We start from the raw sequence: 19765 nt of genomic DNA, 5'->3' as shown, positions 1-19765 counted from the left end.
ATAGATTTCCCTTTTGTTTTAGTCAAAAATTAGTCCGATAAAAGAAATGCTGCTCATTCTTAGCTTTAGATATGCCGAACTAGCTGCTGAACAGGCATCATGCAAAAGTAGTTTATAGTGTTAAGACACTATAGTGTTAGTGTTAAGACAGAAATCCAAGATCAGAAATTCTCTTCTGTGGGACAGAAAAGTTCCCATATGGACTTTTTCTGCATCAAGTCTGCACCTGGACCAAGTGGAACTTCTTACAAGATCTACAAAAACTGTCCCAAGTTGGTCTACAGGCTTTGGAAGATCTTCAAGGCTATCTGGTGAAGAGGTAAAGCTGCAAAGCAGTGGCTGTTTTCTGAGGGAGTGTGGATTCCTAAAGAGGAAGACTCAAAGGACATCAGACAGTTTAGAATCATCTCATTGCACAGTTTTGAGGGGAAGATTTTCATCAGCATTGTTGCTAAGCATATATGAGTTAGGATGAGCGGGAATGTGGGAGGGTGGGTACTTTCTGGGGTTGGTGACAGCTCACTGGCTGTGGTCCCTGAATGGCCCGGTCGTTGGGGGCGGCCTCTCCTGGCCTGTCTTGCCCTGGGGGGCCTCCTGGGGAGCGGGGGTGCCTAATGCCACTAGAGGCTCATCATCCAGAGGGAAGTTTGCTGGCTGACTTTTTTCTCAAAAATGGGTATATCGACACCTCAGTGCAGAAAGGGGGCGTTCCTGGTATGCCAGGGTGTGTTGAGCATACAGGCGTGGTTACACAGCTCCTGAGAGATGGCAGGGAGAACAAGAGACATCTGGTGGTACTCTGGCTGGATCTGGCCAATGCCTATGTCTCAAAGCCCCATAAGCTGGAAATGGAAACATTGGAGAGGCACCATGTTCCATCGGCAGTAAGAAACCTTATTCTGGATTATTACAGAGAGCTTTAGGCAGAGAGTCTCAGCAGGTTAAATCAGCTGAGCCAGAGTGCAGAGGCCCTAAATCTAGGTCCGGGATTCAGCAACCACCAATCCGTGCCTTCATGGATGACCTGACAGTGACCACCTGTGAGGAGCTAGAGGGTTGGCTGAAAACCATCGATAGGACAGGACTACCAGGCATGGATGTACCAGCATGGGATCCTACCTCGGATACTGTGGCCACTGTTCCTCTATGAGTTCCCAATCTCCACGATTATAGATCTGGAGAAGAAAGTCAGCCGCTACTTGAGAAGATGGTTGGGCCTACCACGGAGCTTAAGTAACATCGCCTTCTTACCCCAGCATGTTGCTAAGACTACTCTCAGACCTGACATCATTTTGGTGTCAGAGGCAACAAGGAATGTTGTCATGCTGGAGCTCATCATGCCAAGGGAGGAGAGAATGGAAGAGGCCTTTGAGCGAAAGAGGGACAAGTACCAGGAGCTAGTCAGCAACTGCCACAGACGAGGCTGAAAGGCTAGGTGCTTACCTGTGGAAGCTGGATGCAGAGGCTTTGCAGGACAGTCCCTCTGCAGGGCCTATACTGCAATCGGCATCACAGGTGAAAGGAAGAGGAGAGCCATCTCTAACAACGCGGAGGCAGCAGAAAAAGCCTCCAAGTGGCTCTAGATAAAGAGAAGTGGTCCGTGGGTGAGCTGCCAGGGCACATGCTGAGGCCTGATCAACCTCGGCAAGGTAGCCTAAGTGAGGGTATCTGATGTTTGAGAGACCCGAAACACCAAGTGACCTCAGGACACATCACTGATGATGTGCCCTGGCTTTGCATCAGAAGATGTATTATTACAACAATTGCATGAAAAAGTGTGTTAGATGTCATGCAAAAAAATAATAAAGGGCAGGAAAAATTAGGGCTGATTAAATAGACAAACAAATATTTTCTTATAAAGGTTGTTTGTTAACCCCTTAAGATGCAGACGTCCCGGTACATGACTACTAATCAACAACATTGCAGCCATGTGACCCCGCTTGATAAGGGGTTAAAATCTCAAGAGAAAGGACTTCCTCCGTACACTTTTGGACAAAATATAAATAAATGGCTTGGGTTCGTGCTCTGTGATTGTTGATGTGGACCCGGGTCCTCCAATTCTGGAATGTCCCACCTGTTCTAATCATTTTCCAAGCAGAACAGAAGCACATGGAGTCCCAGGATGGAGACAGAAGCTCATGTTGATCTTTTTTTTTTTTTTTTAACCTTTATTTAACCAGGTAAAAATGTTTGAGAACCAGTTCTCATTTGCAAACATGCAAACAGAGCTCCAAACACTTCCTTTAAACCCAGATTTTCCTGCTGTTTCCTGATTCCTGAGATTCATTTAATCTGTTTCCAGGTGCTGGACTCAGCTGGTCTCAGTCCCACCTGACAGACCTGGTTTCTCAGTCCATCACACCGATTACTCAGATGGATCTGCTCACCTCAGGCATTCCTCAGGGTTCTCTTCTTGGCCCAATTTTCTACATACATGAGGCTTTTGGCTCAGCTTTAGAGAAATATGTTTTTAATATTTTAATCTGATGTCTGAATCTACTTTCCCCTGAATCTAAATACTAGAATCTCACTGGAAGCTTCAGGGTCTGGATCTGGTGTGAACCTAAAGCTCCTCTCCTTAAATGAGGAGGGACTGAGGTCAGAGTGTTTGGACCCTCATGGTCCTCTAACCTCTTACATTCAGTCCCTCTGGGAAAAGTTTTGGAGATGATTTCAGCTCCAGTTTTAAATTCAACCAGCAGATTTCCTCAGCTCTCACTTTCAGCATCTTTTCATAACCAAAGTCAATCTGTCCCATAAAGAGTCAGAGGTGTTCCATCTGGTTTTATTATTCTTTCTTGGTCCTGATCAGAGTCCATCAGTCATCCACACGTCGCCTGCAGCTGCATCAACCTCAGACAGGAACATTTATTTATACAGCACATTTCATATATGATGCAGCCCCGACGTTCTGCACATGAGCAACGAAACAGACGGGACAATACATGCGTATAACACAGATGTCAGCAGGAAATACATCATCATCGTCATCAGTGTACATTGTTGTGGAAATTTCATATATTCCCTTTAATATTGTGCTATACTGATCACTCTCAAGGTAAAAGGATTGTTTAAGTTCTTGGTAATAGAGTTTAATGCTGAGTAGCCTGTTGCTATCGTAAAAGTGGATGCATTCCTTAGAACAGTTCACACTGACCTGTGTGACTTATCTGATACCAGCCAGATACTTTCAGAATAACCCAGCAGGGCATCCTGCCTTAATGTCACTGGGGTTGTTTATGTGTGTCAATAAAATGCAAAAGCTCATTAGGTTTGCTGAAGTGTCTAATCCTGTGTGAGGAACAGACAATCTCTTTGTTTTTATCTTACAAGATATATGGTGTACTGTGACGTGATCATTCTGCTTAAAAGATGCTACCTGTGTATTTCTTATCAGATTCTCTTCAGATCTCTGTGCTGTCAGACCTCTGAACAGTGTCTCGAATTGCAATTCTATTCTTTGTATTTTAATTCTGTGTTCAATAAAGTTGTAATCATTCTTCACTTCACAACCAGACTCCTCATCCTTGACAGAGTAACTTTTTACCTCTACAACATACTCCAGGAAACAGATTCCAAAAGAAAGTCTCTCCATCTTCATTAAAAGTGGCGTCAAATGAAGGTTTCAGATCAGATTTACCAGAACTCAGGTTTGGACCAGACTTCAGGTTTTCTGGTGGTTTGTTCCAGATATCAGGAGCAGAAAAACTTCAGTGTATGTATACCTGCCTTTCTGATTCCAGTCCTGGTCTGTTTTTTTGGGGAAAGTCTGCTTCGTTTGGGGAATTGTCAATATGGAAACAAACTCTGATTCAGATTAAAGAACCAGATTCAGTCCGCCAACAACTGCGAATCTCAGTGTGCCTCAAGTAAACCAAATACAGGAAGCGGACTACAAAACAAAATGCATTGTTGGAGCAGTGCACGGCATTGTGGGTAAACAGAACCAAAACACAGCATGTTTGGGATGATAGGCGGCTCTGGACGGGAGGAATGTCTCACAGTCAGACGTAGAAGAACTCTGTAAAAGTTCTGATAGAAATATGATCAACCCGAGACACTGGGATCTGATGCAGCTCCATGTTTCACTCTGATAGAAAGAGACGTCCTGCATTAACTAATAGAGGAACCAGTTTTCTTCTTCGTTGGTGGTCTCGTCTTCTCCAGTAATTCTTGGCTTTGTCTCTGGTGAGGAGTGGAAAATGTTATTTAAAAGGTTCGATTTGTTTCAAGTCCTGCAGCGTAAAAACAAACTCAATCCAGAAGAACCTTGCACCCCCAACTGAACAGAGTCCCCAATCGTACGAGTCTAGCAGACTATCCAGAGGGGTATTGCACGAAACCAGAATAAAGAAATCCAGGATAATTAAACAAGCCCAGCTTGACCTAGCTTGCGCGGCCTATCCTGGCTTAATTGGTTGCACGTTTGCTGAGCCAGGATGAGAAGGTGCGGCTAGGTTAAGCCAGGTGAAGATAGTTGGGATAAGTGCGTGTGCACGGCATACTGAAGCAGACCTCGCGATCGCTCACAGAATCACAGATGGGGAAACGGATAAAAGTCGCGCGTCCTACGTCACGGCCGCTGAACAACAGCTCCTGACGGAGTTCTCTGACGAAGTTAAGGATATTATAAGGAAAAACGGCAATACCAATGCCATAAGTAAAGAACGCGAGAGAGCCTGGCAGACAATAGCCGACCGGCTCAATGCGTAAGTAGTCAAAAACTGTACAATTAATAAACAGTGCTCCACTGGAACTGTCATAATTAGGCTACAATTAAAGGAGTTACTTTTCAAATCCACTAACTGTTGTATACCTTAAGAGTGACAAGCAGGTGCATGTTACTCAGGAAATGTAGAGTATGATTAGGTGCAAACAATTATCCACAATGTGTCATTTAATCTATTTTCCTCATGTAACGTTTTTATCTATTTTATCTTTCTGTCCTTCATAAAAGACAAACCTGTCTGGCCATAAAAGGACCTGGCAGCAAGAAAAAATTAAATATAAGAACATTTTGCAGGCTGGTAAGTGACTCCAAAGTAGATAACCGTGAACAAATGAGGTGAATAGATGAGGTGTCTGCTGACATGTTCAATGTCTGTATGATTGTAGCAGTTAAAAAAAGGCCTATAGAACTGGCACAGGGGGCGGCCCACCAAGCCAGGATGTGACTCCAGCAGAGGAACTGGCACTCCATTTAAATAAAGGGAGGCCAGTGATGGAGGGGATCCAGGGAGGGACAGTAACTGACTCTGTCCCAGCCACAGAAACTGTCCGCTTCATACAAGGTACACAAAGTACTGCAATTCTACTGCACATGGAACACAATCAAATATAATATAGTGTCTGACTTTGGATAACCTTGCAGTGTCTGGGAACACAATTACACTTTTGGAGCCACCAGAAGATGATCCGGTTAGTACAGTGTCTCCAAATCACAGGCTTGGTATGTTCTGTGAAATCTTAATCCAAGTCCTCTCGCTGCATGTATACGGCAGGGGGAAGGCACATCTGCAGCTGCAGAATGCACGTCTGCAGATGAGGAGACTGTGTCAGTGGAGTCCAGAAGGTTTGAGGCATATCAATTTTATGGGATTGGCCTGCTTATTTATTCCATGAAGGATATGAAGTCAGTGATGTGGTGCTAATAGAAAATGTGTAACAGGACCGGGATGCTGCACAGTCTCCTAAGCGGCCTGGTAACATTGTGAGTATTGGCTAAAGTACATCTACGTTATGAACAAATCCTGCTGTGCTAATTGACATTTCTTTTACAGACCTCACAAACTGTCAGAACACTTTATGCAAAGCACCTGGAGAGAGAGATAGAGCTGGCAGATGTTAAAATCAGACTCAAAAAGAGAAAGCTCCAAGAAATAGAGCTGGATCTAGAGATTAAACGCCGGACACGAAAACTGGACCTGGAAATCCAGAAACTAGAAAGTGAGTGTTTCAATGCACACAGTAACCATATCTGCAATACAGTGTTTTAATCCTAGTTACTTTTGCTGTCGTAGGATCCAAGCAACCAAGACAAATGACTGCTTAATAAAAAAAAAAGAACTGGAACATTGGTGTCCGTCCTCTTTTCATGAATGTAAAAGAATTTCAAAGAACCACCAGTGCTAAACAAAATGCTCACACAGGAAAAGCTCTTTTATTAAATGAAGGGGCTAAATCCAAAAATTAAGTGAAGAAACCTGCAATATATTGCTCCCTGACAAGTCTGCCATTAATGTTGTCCAGGAAGATGGGAGCATTTTCTCTCCTTTCTTAGGCCTGCAATGTTATGCAGTACTACGCATGCAGCAATAACATCACAGGCTCTGTCCGGGGAAATCCTCAGGTGGTGCAGGCACTGAAACCGAGATTTCAGAAGGCCGAAGGTCATCTCGATTCGAGCCCTTGTCTTGGTGTGTGCATGGTTGTAGGCCTGCTGTGGTGGGGTTTGGGGATCTGCAAGGGGAGTCAAGAGGAATGACTCACAGGCGTATCCTTTATCTCCCAGCAGCACACCAGAGAATTCACCTGATAATACAAAATATAATTTAGAAAACAGTTACACACACAATGTCCAAGGTGCTTGCAGTACAAATGTGTGGGCTACTTTGTAAAAGTCTCTCATAAATTGGACTAGCCTGAAAGACTCTAGAGTCATGCACTGAGCCAGGCCACTTTGCCTCTAAATTGCTCACAAGGCAGTCAGCATCACAGATCATCTGAAATATTTAGTTGTAGCCTATTAAGGTCATTAAATGCACAGAACAGATTCATGTAGGTCATAACCACAAATCACTCTTACCTGAACATTGATGCTGTGGAAGGATTTCCTGTTAATGTAATCTCCCTCATGTTCACCTGAGGGGCGTCTGATTCTTATGTGTGTGCAATCCACTGCCCCAATGATGTTAGGGAAAGCTGTAACAAAAAATAGTGAGTATCCAACTGTGACAGATATACTTAGAAACTAATGGGTGCACATTAAAATTGAGGTTACCTGCAATCTTGTAAAACTCCTCCTTGATGTAGAGGGGTCTTCTGTGGCCAGGGAAGGTGATGAATATATTGCTGAATGATTTCAGCGCCAGACAAACGCATCTGATTGTCCGGCAAATGGTTCCTTTATTGAGGTTCTCTGCATCCCCCACAGAATAAAGGAAGCTCCCACTCGCAAGCCATCTCAATGTGACACAGATCATCTGTGGTACAGTGAGGGCATGGCTTCGCGCTGTCTGGTGCTGTATTTTTGGACTCAGCAGCCTACATAAATATCTTAGTCCATCACCCGAAAATCTGTATCTTTCAATCACATAGTCATCTCCAAAGGCCAGGGGATGTGAGCTGTCCCTGAAGACTCGTTCACGTCTGAATGCTCTTCTGAGGATGCGGGCTTCCTCGTCCAGCACATCCTCATCCAAAAAGGGCAAGCCATTATGAAGGGAACAGGTGAAGGGGAGTTGGACCTGAATATTCTACATTGCCCTCGTCACGGATTTCTTTGAATACACCTTTGTAACCTCATCCGCTGTGTTTTGTAATCTCAATTAATGCAATAAAACACATATTTATAAAACCTCTGACAGCAATTTGAAGAGCGGTCTTCATTAGCATAGCAATATAACACTTGGCCTGATGAAATCATACACTTATGACCAAGTTGAAATTGTGTGATGAAATCGTGATCCTGTATTTAAATAAAATGACTAAAAAAAAAATAAAAAAAATTATATGCACTGCACTAGCACTACACGACAGCACCTGGGTCTAACTGGACTCAAAGCGGTCTGACTAACACTTAATTATGACGTCCCATCTTGTTTGAATTCATGCTTGTGTTGTTCTTACTCTCAAATGTAAGTCGCTTTGGATAAAAGCGTCTGCTAAATGACTGTAGAATAGAATAGAATAATAATACTACAACTCGAATCCATATAAAAAGACTGTTGCGATTACGAACAGATTTGGATTAAATGTACAGTGACTGTATATGTAATATTTTAATACTGCATGATTAAAATGACGCGCCATACTTAGGAAGACCATGGACATGCTGTAAAACACATTAATTCCTCATAGAATTGACGTTGGACATACAGGTGACTCGCTAGGATTAATCTTAGCCTGAGTAGTTAGCCTGGTCTGGAGCAGGCTAGCTGCAGGGGATAAATCACCACAGTAACTTGGCCGGGATTAGTTTATGCTGCTTTCATGCAACCGATTTAGGGCTAAATTCAGCCAGGATAACCAACATATCCCGGCTTAATAGCTTATCTTGGTTTCGTGCAATACCCCTCTGGTTTGAATGCAGCATAAATGTTTAGTTTCAACTATCTGGATGGAAAGAAAACCTAAGCCAGATGATCTCAGAGGTCTTGGTGGCTCATATGGTGTCAGCAGATCAGATCTATATTCTGGACCATTCAGAGCTTTGTACACCAGCAGAAACTATTTAAAACCAATTATTTGTTTCATAGAAGGCCAGTTTAGAGATGTGAGAACTAGAGTGATATAATGCATTTTCTGGTCTTTGTGAGGATACAAGCATGTTTAATTTTTATTTACAGTTTAATTTTTACACTTAGATCTCTAAAGGAACCTCTACCGAAGCCATGAAAGGACAAAAATCTTAGTCTGATAAAATGTATTTATTCTACTGACTATCTGAGGTTCAAATATAAATTCTTACAAAAGCTAAAAATGTTGCTGTCAGCAGTTAAAACCTGCATCAACTCTGCGGCAGCGCTAAGCTAAGGCTTCATTTATGGAAGAATGGAAGTGTCCGTCTGCGTTCCTCTCAGCCCTGCAGAGTGAAGGATTCTGGGTATTCTACCAACCCAGCTAAGGCTAACAGCATGTAGCTCATGGAGAAGATGTGTAACTCAGATGATTAGCTGAAATTTAGCTTGTTTGTAACGTGTTTTTCTTGATCTGATGAATCCGTTTTTCATGTCGGTTGACTGTAGGCGTAGTTTATGTCTTCACTGGGAAACAATGGGCTGGACAGGACAGCTAAATAAGGAAGCAGGAAGCAGTCAGAGTAGGAACACCAAAGAAAAAGTCCAGCAGTAGTGAAATCCTCGGCTAAGCTGACGGTTGGTTGCGTGTCGGCTGTAAAACTCATCAGGACATGAGAGGAGCTGCTTAGAGGTTCTCCTCTGCTTCCTGAGCTCCAGTCGGCCCTCCTTCAGCTGCAGCCACACCGAGGTTTAACCCAACCAGCTCCACATTCTCCTGTCTGCTCCACTTCTGCCCCCTGCTGGCCTGGAGAAACAAGACAGCACATCACTCATCTCTTCAGTTTCCAAGCTGACTGCTTCATTCTCAGCTACAGATGTGTTCAGTACCCGGCAGTAGAAACACAGGACGGTGATGAGCAGCAGCAGAGTCAGAGGCAGGACCACCACTTTGATGAGAAGAACTGTTGGATGTGCTGGACCTGATCAAACACATTCACAATCACACAATTACAATATTTCAATACCATGTCTGTAATTTTTATGAATTAAACAGTTTCCTTTCTGTCTTGGCTTGGGGGTTCTGGGTTTTATTCTTGGGCATAACCATGAGAACCAGCGACTCCAGAAACTAACGAAACTGGTTAAAATGTCCTGATCTCTGTGGAGATGAATCCAGAACCAGAAATCCAGTTTGGAGTGAATGCAGGAGAGAAGTCTGCAGGAGTTCTGATCATTACTTCCTGTCAAACATGTTTGTTCTGAGGAGGCAGAAACAGCTGATCAATCATGTGATCAGTCACATGAGAAGCATGCTCAGAACTCAATGACAGAAGCTGTTTTCTCTTTAAACTTCTAAACACCACGAGAAAAACCTTAATGGAGACGCTGATCTGTTAGTGATGATAAGCTCACAGTGAGTTGGAAGAGGGCCCTCTGCTGGACGTCAAGTCAAACTACATCACTCAGACTTCAACAGACTTCCTGTCAGACTGTCCACCAGAAAATAAAGCCTCGTTTCCACCAATACAAAAGAATGCGCCCTGACCCGCCCCCATCGGTGGAAACGGGGCTTAAGAAATCAATAAACCACAGCTCATCTTTTCCTGCAGGTTTCATGTTAGCTTCATGTGAAATGTGCTGTTGATGCATCAGCCTGGAAACTTCCAAACCAGCGTTGTGTAACATGATGGACAAACGTGTTTTAGTACAAACTACCACCTTTTCTGAGTCTTTACCAAATAACGCTGGTCCTAAACCTAACCAAAGACAGAGTCGGTGGTTGTTGGACATGTTTTTGTTAGAAATCAGAAGTTTCTCTCTTTAAATAATCTAGCTTGATTTTACAAGAGATTGTAATGTTGTGAGAGTGTTACATCCCTGTAAAGAGGAATAATGCAGAACAGACAGAAGTCCAGTTTTTCACAAGAACATTTTCAACAACACATCACATTATCACATGAAGAGATTACACAATAAACTAAATTACAACTTAATGCTAGCTGCTAGGATCTCTGTCCAAACACAGACCTAAATGGGTACTGTACCCTCAGTACAGGTAAATTACATTACTACAGTAATGTTTACAAGCAAGCATCCATCCATCCATCCATTTTCTTCCGCTTATCCGGAGTCAGGTCGCAGGGGCAGCTGCCTAAGCAGGGAAACCCAGACTTCCCTCTCCCCGGCCACATTCACCAGCTCATCCGAAGGGATCCCGAGGCGTTCCCAGGCCAGCCGAGCGATGTAGTCTGTCCAGCGTGTCCTGGGTCTGCCCCGGGGCCTCCTTCCGGTGGGACGTGCCCGGAACACCTCACCAGGGAGGAGTCCAGGAGGCATCCTAACCAGATGCCGGAGCCACCTCATCTGGCTCCTCTCGATGTGGAGGAGAAACTGCTCTACTCTGAGCCCCTCCCGGATCACCGAGCTTCTCACCCTATTTCTAAGGGAGAGCCCGGCCACCCTGCGGAGAAAACTCATTTCGGCCGCTTGTATTCGAGATCTCGTTCTTTCGGCCATTACCCACAGCTCATGACCATAGGTGAGGGTAGGAACGTAGATCGACCGGTAAATCGAGAGCTTTGCCTTTTGGCTCAGCTCTCTCTTCACCATGACAGAACGATGAAGAGCCCGCATCACTGCGGACGCCGCACCGATCCGCCTGTCGATCTCCCGCTCCATCCTTCCCTCACTCGTGAACAAGACCCCGAGATATGTAAACTCCTCCACTTGGGGCAGGACCCATCACAGACCCGGAGAGAGCACTCCACCCTTTTCGGGCTGAGGACCATGGTCTCGGACTTGGAGGTGCTGATTCTCATCCCAGCCGCTTCACACTCGGCTGTGAATTCTCCAGTGGGAGCTGAAGATCACGTCCCGATGAAGCCAACAGAACCACGTCATCCACAAAGAGCAGAGACCCAATCCTGAGGCCACTGAAACGGATCCCCTCCACACCTCGGCTGCGCCTAGAAATTCTGTCCATAAAAGTTATGAACAGAATCGGTGACAGAGGACAGCCTTGGCGGAGTCCAACCCGCACTGGAAACAATTCTGATTTACTGCCGGCAATGTGGGCCAAGCTCTGACACCGGTCGTACAGGGACCGGACAGCTCATATAAGCGGGTCCAGCACTTCATACTCCCGGAGTATCATTCTGGGTGACCCTGCTGCATTAGATCACCTGTCCCCAACAGTTCTTGATGGACTCAGACTGCACTTATACTGGGTTGAAACTTGTTAAAGCCTCATCTTCACCAGCACCTTCATCATAGTTTTTCTACCTCAGGAATCTGGCTGCCCTCCAATGTCTGACCTACTGGCTGCATGATAGAGTGGAGGCGTTTAGTCTAAACCTCTGTTTTCATGTCAGAGTGCAGCGTATAGTATGGATTACTAGCTACTGGGATCACCATTCTGTTGTGTATGTTGTTAATTTTTATGTTGGTTTTTCTTTTAAACAGTAGAACTGAAACTAAAATCACCATCTGTTCTTCTTCTTGATGTGTAAAATGATCTATTTATAAAAAGTAGTTCCTCCTCATCATGGTGACACTGTGTGATGGTGTGTGATGTGTTCAGACTCTGTCAGGCTGCTGAATGGATCCAGTGTGTGTTCAGGCAGACTGGAGGTGGAGTCTGGCACTCCATACTCCCGGAGTACCCCCCACAGGAGTCCCCGGGGAACACGGTCAAATGCCTTCTCCAAATCCACAAAACACCTGTAGATTGTTAGGGCAAACTCCCATGCCCCCTCAAAGACCCCAAAGAGGGTGTAGAGCTGGTCCACTGTTCCACGACCGGGACGAAAACCACACTGCTCCTCCTCAATCCGAAGTTCGACTATCCGATGAACCCTCCTCTGCAGCACCCCTGAATAGACCTTTCCGGGGAGGCTGAGGAGTGTGATTCCCCTGTAGTTGGAGCAGACCCTCCGGTCCCCCTTTTTGAAGAGGGGGACTACCACCCCAGTCTGCCAGTCCAGGCGGACTGTCTCCGATGTCCACGCAACGCTGCAGAGGCGTGTCAACCAAGACAGCTTTACGGCATCCAGAGCCTTAAGGAACTCCAGGCGGACCTCATCCATCCCCGGGGCCTTGCCACCAAGGAGATTTTTAACCACCTTAGCGACCTCAGCCCCAGAGATAGGCGAGCCAGCACCAGTTACCCCAAACTCTGCTTCCTCATCAGAAGACGTGTTAGTGGGATTGAGGAGGTCTTCGAAGTATTCCCTCCACCGCCTCACAACGTCTCGAGTTGAGGTCAGAAGCCCCTCATCCCCACTGTACACAGTGTGTACGGTGCACTGCTTTCCCGTCCTGAGCCGCCGGATGGTGGACCAGAATCTCCTCGAAGTCGTCTGGAAGTCATTTTCCATGGCCTCTCCAAACTCCTCCCACGCCCGAGCTTTTGCCTTAGCGACCGCCGAAGCCGCGCTCCGCTTAGCCCGCCGATACCCATCAGCTGCCTCTGGAGTCCCACAGGCCAAAAAGGCCCGATAGGACTCCTTCTTCAGCTTGACGGCATCCCTTACTGCCGGTCTCCACCAACGAGTTTGGAGGTTACCGCCACGACAGGCACCAACGACCTTACAGCCGCAGCTGCGGCTGGCCGCCTCGACAATAGAGGCACGGAACACAGCCCATTCAAACTCAGTGTCCCCCGCCTCACCCGGGACATGGTTGAAGCTCTGCCGGAGATGGGAATTGAAACTCTTTCTGACAGGGGACTCTGCCAGACGTTCCCAGCAGACCCTCACAACACACTTGGGCCTGCAAGGCCTGACCGGCATCCTCCCCCACCATCTGAGCCAACTCACCACCAGGTGGTGATCAGTTAACAGCTCCGCCCCTCTCTTCACCTGAGTGTCCAGGACATGCGGCCGCAAGTCCGACGGCACAACTACAAAGTCGATCATCGAACTGCGGCCTAGAGTGTCCTGGTGCCAAGTGCACATGTGAAAACTCTTATGTCTGAACAAGGTGTTCGTTATGGACAATCCATGACGAGCACAGAAGTTCAACAGCAAAACACCACTCGGATTCAGATCAGGAGGGGCGTTCCTCCCAATCACGCCCCTCCAGGTCTCGCTGTCATTGCCCACATGAGCATTGAAGTCCCCCAGCAGAACGAGGGAGTCCCCAGAAGGAGTGCTCTCCAACACCCCCCCAAGGACTCCAAAAAGGGTGGGTACTCTGAACTGCTATTTGGTGCATACGCACAAACAACAGTCAGGACCCGTCCCACCACCCGAAGGCGGAGGGAGGCTACCCTTTCGTCCACCGGGGTAAACCCCAATGTACAGGCGCCAAGTTGGGGGGCAATGAGCAGGCCTACACCTGCTCAGCGCCTTTCACCGGGAGCAACTCCAGAATGGAAGAGGGTCCAGCCCCTCTCGAGGGCAGTGGTTCCAGAGCCCAAGCCATGCGTCGAGGTGAGTCCAACTATATCTAGCCAGAACTGCTCAACTCGCTCACCAGCTCAGGCTCCTTCCCCGCCAGAGAGGTGACATTCCACGTCCCCAGAGCTAGATTTTGCAGCCAAGGATCAGACCGCCAGGGTCCCCGCCTCTGGCAGCCGTCCAGCTCACAATGCACCCGACCCCTATGGCCCCTCCTGTAGGTGGTGAGCCCACGGGAGGAGAGGCCCATGTCTCCCTTTCGGGCTGAGCCCGACCGGGCCCCATGGGCAAGCAAGCATATGCATGAAAATATTCTGACAACTAACAGTTACTACAGCTAGACTGATGCCTTCCACCTTTAAAGCTATTATCATTACTATTTTAACAATACAGAAATATAGAACAGATTACAATGACTTATAAAATACTTCTTCTCTGAGGGCTGAACATCACACACAAACAGTACAGTCGTCTCTACTGCGATACTACTCCCTGTAATGCAACTAGAAAGAAAACTATGGTGAGTAAAACTTAAACGAGGCCTAAAACACTTACTATAGACAGGCTTTACCTCAGCTTATTTCCTTCACAGAGAACATAAATACAGACATAAAATGCATCAGTAAGTAAAGATTTAACCTGTAAAAGGAATAATGCAGAACAGATGTTACTGCTGTCCCTTCCAGTGCTGTGATGGACGAGCAGGAGCAACATGTTTCCCTCCACTAACTCAGGCATCATCCATTCAGACACCATCAACAGATAAAACTCCAAAACCACAAGCTTTGAGGAAAATACTCCATGAAAACTGATGTGCAATAAAAATTAACTAAATAACATTCACATACTGGCATTTTCAACATGTTAGTGTTCTAATGCATCTCTTCATAGCTTTACAACTCAAGACCAGGGTAATTGATCATAGATCACTCTCTCAGTAATTCACATTAACTCTAACAAGTTTCTTTTATAAAGGAATAAATTATCTTTTTTCCCTTTTAGAACTATTATGGATTGAAGGAAATTACTTTTTTTTATCAAATAGTATTACAATATTATATTCTTTTGCTTTGTGTCTTAACATCAAGCATTTTCTAACCATTACAAGAGCAGATGATTGTGTGGTTTAGGCCCAGAATACATCTGTGATATGTTCAGAGAATATAAACCTAGCAGAGCTCTTAGATCCAAAGACTCTGGTCAATTAGTCCAGACCAGAGACCAGACCAGTGACCAGATCAGAGTCCAGACTAAACATGGAGAAGCAGCATTTAGCTGTTATGCTGCAAACAAGTGGAACAAACTGCCAGTGGAGATTAAACTTTCACCAAATGTAGACATTTTTAAATCCAGGTTAAACGTTTCTTTTCTCATGCGCCTTTGCATGAAATCTGCATGTTAACTTTTTAAGTCATCTTGCTTTTAATCATTTTAATAAAATTTATGATTTTATTGTGATTCTTGCTATGCCTTGCCTTCTACTCTAAACATAGATAACCTGCTGTCCAACATTGTAAACAAAAACGAGTTTGAGCCTCTCAAATTCAGCATTTTAAGATTTTGTGGGTGACTGTGTGTGTAGGTCTGTTTGCACGCGCGTGTGTGTGTGCGAGACTCTGTGTGTGTGTCGGCCTGGCTGAAGCTTATCTTTCCGGGGAGGGGGGCAGAAAGGCTACCTGGTCCAGGGACTCCTGGTTAGCCTTCTTGTGCAGCTTTTCAAATGGACTCTCAGATTTTTCCTTCCACATACTGAACCACCTGCTTCTTCTACAAGGTACTTTACTTTGACATGGTCATAACGTAAGAAATCCCAAACAGATCTCTCCACGCTTTCTCCTAACTTTCTCCGTAGCATCACGCTAGCCGGCGCAGGCGGACATGCTGTTGACACGTGACGTCAAGGACCTTCAGGTGCCATACGACGCAGAGAACGGGCGTAAATCTGGCAGAGTGAAGTAAACAGATTTCATATCAACCCTGAGGCCCTATGTATGAAATAAATTTACAAAAAAAGAAAACGAAGGACATTTTTGCTTTAATTTTAGTTCGTTTTGTAAACACACAACACAGTTTCAGTTAGTTTTCGTTTTTTTAAAAACTCTCGTTTTTATTTTTATTTCAGTTAACGAGAATGTTTTTTTAATTTTAGTTTTTGTTTTTTCGTTAGTTTTCGTTAACTATAATAACCTTGGTGTGAGTGTGACCCAGTTCACCAGAAACCACAGAGGGTCTGGGACTCAAGAACGAAGCCAGAACCAGAACCAGATATGTGCAAGAGCACGAGTGTGGGCCTGTGGATCTAACAGACTGAGGAGAAATCCAGGTGTGAGTTTATTTCTTCTGCAGAGGGAAACCTCTGTGGATCACATGATGTCCGTCAGGTTCACACCAAATAAAACAAATAATCAATAATTATGTGTTGATCGTTTCTTAAACTGAATCAGTCCAGTTGCAACTGCCTGACTAAAGTCAGAACTCTGATTGAACTTTACTCTTTACAGGTTAATAAAAAGCTCTAACATCTCCTGAAACTTCTTCTTGACCAACCTCTAATGATGTCAGAGGTGATGTCACTGACAGGCTTACCTGAACAGGTGAGATCCAAGATGGAGGAATGGCTGATAAAGGATAATGCACATTCCCTCAGAGGAGATCCAGACTCAACACAGCCTGGTTCGATCCACCACACAGATCTGTAGGAGGTCTCATTTCTCTTTCCCACAGAAACAGCAGAACCACAGTCCAGATGTTCACAGATAACAGCTGCAGTTTCCAGGGTCCATCCATAACCATCCACTGGTCTCCATTCTCCCAGTTTCACCTCCAGTGTACCAGAACAGCGACTGGCTCCTCCCACCAACCTGACATCATCAGGATCTGAACAGAGATCAGAGAGTCATCAGTAAAAGAACAAAGTGAGTTTGATGAGAAGAGAAATGAAGCAGATCAAAGCTGCAGCTCCTCTTCTACCTGAGCAGGTGAGTCCAGCAGCTCTGCCAGGTGAGCAGGTGTTTCTATCAGAGTCTGAGCTTCTACAGTCCAGCAGAGCAGACTCATGGCCTCCACACTGGAACTCTTTGGTCCACATGGGAGCCTCCCCTTCTCCATAGAGCGCCCCCTGGAGGACTGAAGGAGGCCCACAGCCGAGCTCCCTGCAGACCACCTCTGCATCCTGCTGGTCAAAGTCAGCTTCACACACTGAGGACCAGGTCTGGTCAGACTTCACCTCCAGTCTGCCTGAACACAGGCTGGATCCATTCAGCAGCCTGACAGAGTCTGGACACATCACACACCATCACACACACAGTTACACCATGATGAGGAGGAACTACTTTTTATAAATAGATCATTTTACACATCAAGAAGAAGAACAGATGGTGATTTTAGTTTCAGTTCTCCTGTTTAAAAGAAAAACCAACATAAAAATTAACAACATACACAACAGAATGATGATCCCAGTAGCTAGTAATCCATACTATACGCTGCACTCTGACATGAAAACAGAGGTTTAGACTAAACGCCTCCACTCTATCATGCAGCCAGTAGGTCAGACATTGGAGGGCAGCCAGATTCCTGAGGTAGAAAAACTATGATGAAGGTGCTGGTGAAGATGAGGCTTTAACAAGTTTCAACCCAGTATAAGTGCAGTCTGAGTCCATCAAGAACTGTTGGGGACAGGTGATCTAATGCAGCAGGGTCACCCAGAATGATACTCCGGGAGTATGAAGTGCTGGACCCGCTTGTATGAGCTGTCCGGTCCCTGTACGACCGGTATCAGAGCATGGTCCACATTGCCGGCAGTAAATCAGAATCGTTTCCAGTGCGGGTTGGACTCCGCCAAGGCTGTCTTCTGTCACCGATTCTGTTCATAACTTTTATGGACAGAGAGGAGCCAGATGAGGTGGCTTGGGCATCGCTGGACAGACTACATCGCTCGGCTGGCCTGGGAACGCCTCGGGATCCCTTCGGATGAGCTGGTGAATGTGGCCGGGGAGAGGGAAGTCTGGGTTTCCCTGCTTAGGCAGCTGCCCCTGTGACCTGACTCAGGATAAGGTGACCATTTTTCTCTTGCCAGCACCCAGGTGTTGATTATTTAATTTATAGCAGAACACATTCTTGTAATGCCCTGCTCTCTGCTCTCTTTTTTTTTAACCTACAATTACTCCAGAACTCAGCGATACGAGTTGTGACGAGGACCAGAGTGCGGGACCACATTGCATTAGTATTAAAATCCCTGGACTGGATCCATTTTCGCTTCAGGAATGGTTTTAGGTTGTTTTTTAGTTGTTTATAAAAAGTGTTGGGCATGTTCTTTTTTTTAACTTCTCCTGTCCAGCATGGTGGCAGCAGAATGATGGTCTGGCTGCTGGGTTGTGCCAAACAAATTTGCTTTGCCAAGGTGAGCTTAATGGGTATAAAGCTCCTCTTGATAATCTGATTTATTTCTTTTATTTATTTATTTATTTAGAATTATGACATTTAAGTAATCTTGCAGGACCTGACCAGAGTAGACAGAGAGAAAAAAGTAGAATAATGGAGGGAAGTAAAAAGGAAAGTAGAAAAAAGGAAGAGGAGACAAAGATCCAGTAGATAGAAGCAACGAGCTTCAATTCAACCTAACACCAGACAACCAGCTGCTACACCTGTACAGAAACACAACAGAGATGTTCTTACAGCTTTTACAGGTAAACTAAGCTGACAATCATCAGGAACTGTTAAAATAAAACATAACCAAAACAACAATAAAAATAAATAAATATGTTTTTAAGAAATTAAAAAAAAAAACAAACAACAAACATTTCACAACAAGAACCAAAGTACCAGAAACACACAAAAAACCCAAAACAAAAGCATCTTTTAGAGCATAAACCCACTGGACGACTCTCCATGCTGTGTCAGCATGCAGAGGATAAAGAATGACAAGTGATTGGAGATGTGTGTGATCCTACAAATGTGACCACACCTCTGCAGCAATCCCGGAGCACGAACCCCAGCCACCCCACCATGCAAATCCACCCAAAGGGTGGCAGAGGAAGGCACGGGCCATCCAAGGCGGCCAGAGCAAAGGGCCCAAGGCCCCAAGAGCCCAGAGGCAACCCCCCCTCCCTCCCAAAGGCAGAGGGCCCGCACCAGCCCAAGAGGAGAGGAGGACCAGGCCCCCTAGACAGCCACACAGCGCAGGCCAGCGCCCACTCCAGTATTCCAGCTGCACACCCTGGGAACCAGGGCACCATCTACCCAGCCTCCTACAACCTCCCCCCTTCCTCCTACCCCGCAACCACCCTATCCTACACCTACCTTCCCTTCTTCATCTATCCACCCCGTAAGCCCTCACTCACCGCCTCCCCTGCATGACACTCACTGTCAAACATCCACATTGCAATTAAACATCCCACCATGCCCTGTGGAAGACATCCATGGTGGACCAGAGAATAGCATGCCCCAATCCGGCCCAACACCACCCCCAGCCATTCTCCCACTTAGATGCGGCAGACTGGGTATCCCCCTCAGGGCCAGCAGCCCTCCATCAGTGCAGCCAGCCTGGAACCAGGAAACAGGGGTGTGAGAGGACTACATTGCCCTCACCTTCCCTGCTCATGACTTTGTGAAGTGTGTGTTGTTTGTAATTAAAATTGAGGGGCAGTGACCCCATCGTGCTGGAAGTGATGCCACACAAGCAGCACCACCTGCAATGCACAATATGGCACAACTCCCCTGGAACAACCCAGGCCTCCTCCACAGGTGCCTCCCTCCCTGCCCACTCCCACTCATGCTGGCACATGACACACATGCACACATATACACACACACAGCCACAAAGCTACACAGCTACATGCACACACTCCAAGTCTCACCCCTAAATACACCCCAGCACCTCACCCCACGATCTCCCAAACCTCATTAAAA

The 19765-nt window shown here is 45.9% G+C and overlaps 2 protein-coding genes across 2 annotated transcripts in view; both read right to left on the bottom strand.

Annotated features, from left to right (window-relative positions):
- Positions 1-6147: 6147 nt before the first annotated feature.
- On the bottom strand, positions 6148-7421 carry LOC121630377 (putative nuclease HARBI1; the record flags this gene model as incomplete). Its single annotated transcript, XM_041970651.1, has 4 exons — positions 6148-6531; positions 6611-6722; positions 6806-6921; positions 7001-7421. Coding segments are annotated over 4 exons (945 nt in total), but the record flags the coding sequence as incomplete, so codon positions are not given.
- Positions 7422-8939: 1518 nt separating this feature from the next.
- The window catches only part of LOC121629681 (scavenger receptor cysteine-rich type 1 protein M160-like), a 530109-nt gene continuing 519283 nt past the window's right edge, over positions 8940-19765 (bottom strand). The window contains exons 24-27 of the mRNA XM_041969398.1: positions 16829-17134; positions 16445-16735; positions 9348-9439; positions 8940-9264 (exon numbers count right to left, since the gene is read on the bottom strand). Coding sequence (XP_041825332.1) covers positions 9145-9264; positions 9348-9439; positions 16445-16735; positions 16829-17134 — 809 coding nt within the window. The 3' untranslated portion in view covers positions 8940-9144. The remainder of the gene's footprint in view (positions 9265-9347; positions 9440-16444; positions 16736-16828; positions 17135-19765) is intronic.

The sequence above is a fragment of the Melanotaenia boesemani genome, chromosome 19 (genome assembly GCF_017639745.1).
Source record: "Melanotaenia boesemani isolate fMelBoe1 chromosome 19, fMelBoe1.pri, whole genome shotgun sequence".
NCBI lineage: Eukaryota > Metazoa > Chordata > Actinopteri > Atheriniformes > Melanotaeniidae > Melanotaenia > Melanotaenia boesemani.
Note: the sequence above shows the minus strand (reverse complement) of the source record. Positions and strands in the feature narration are given on the sequence as shown.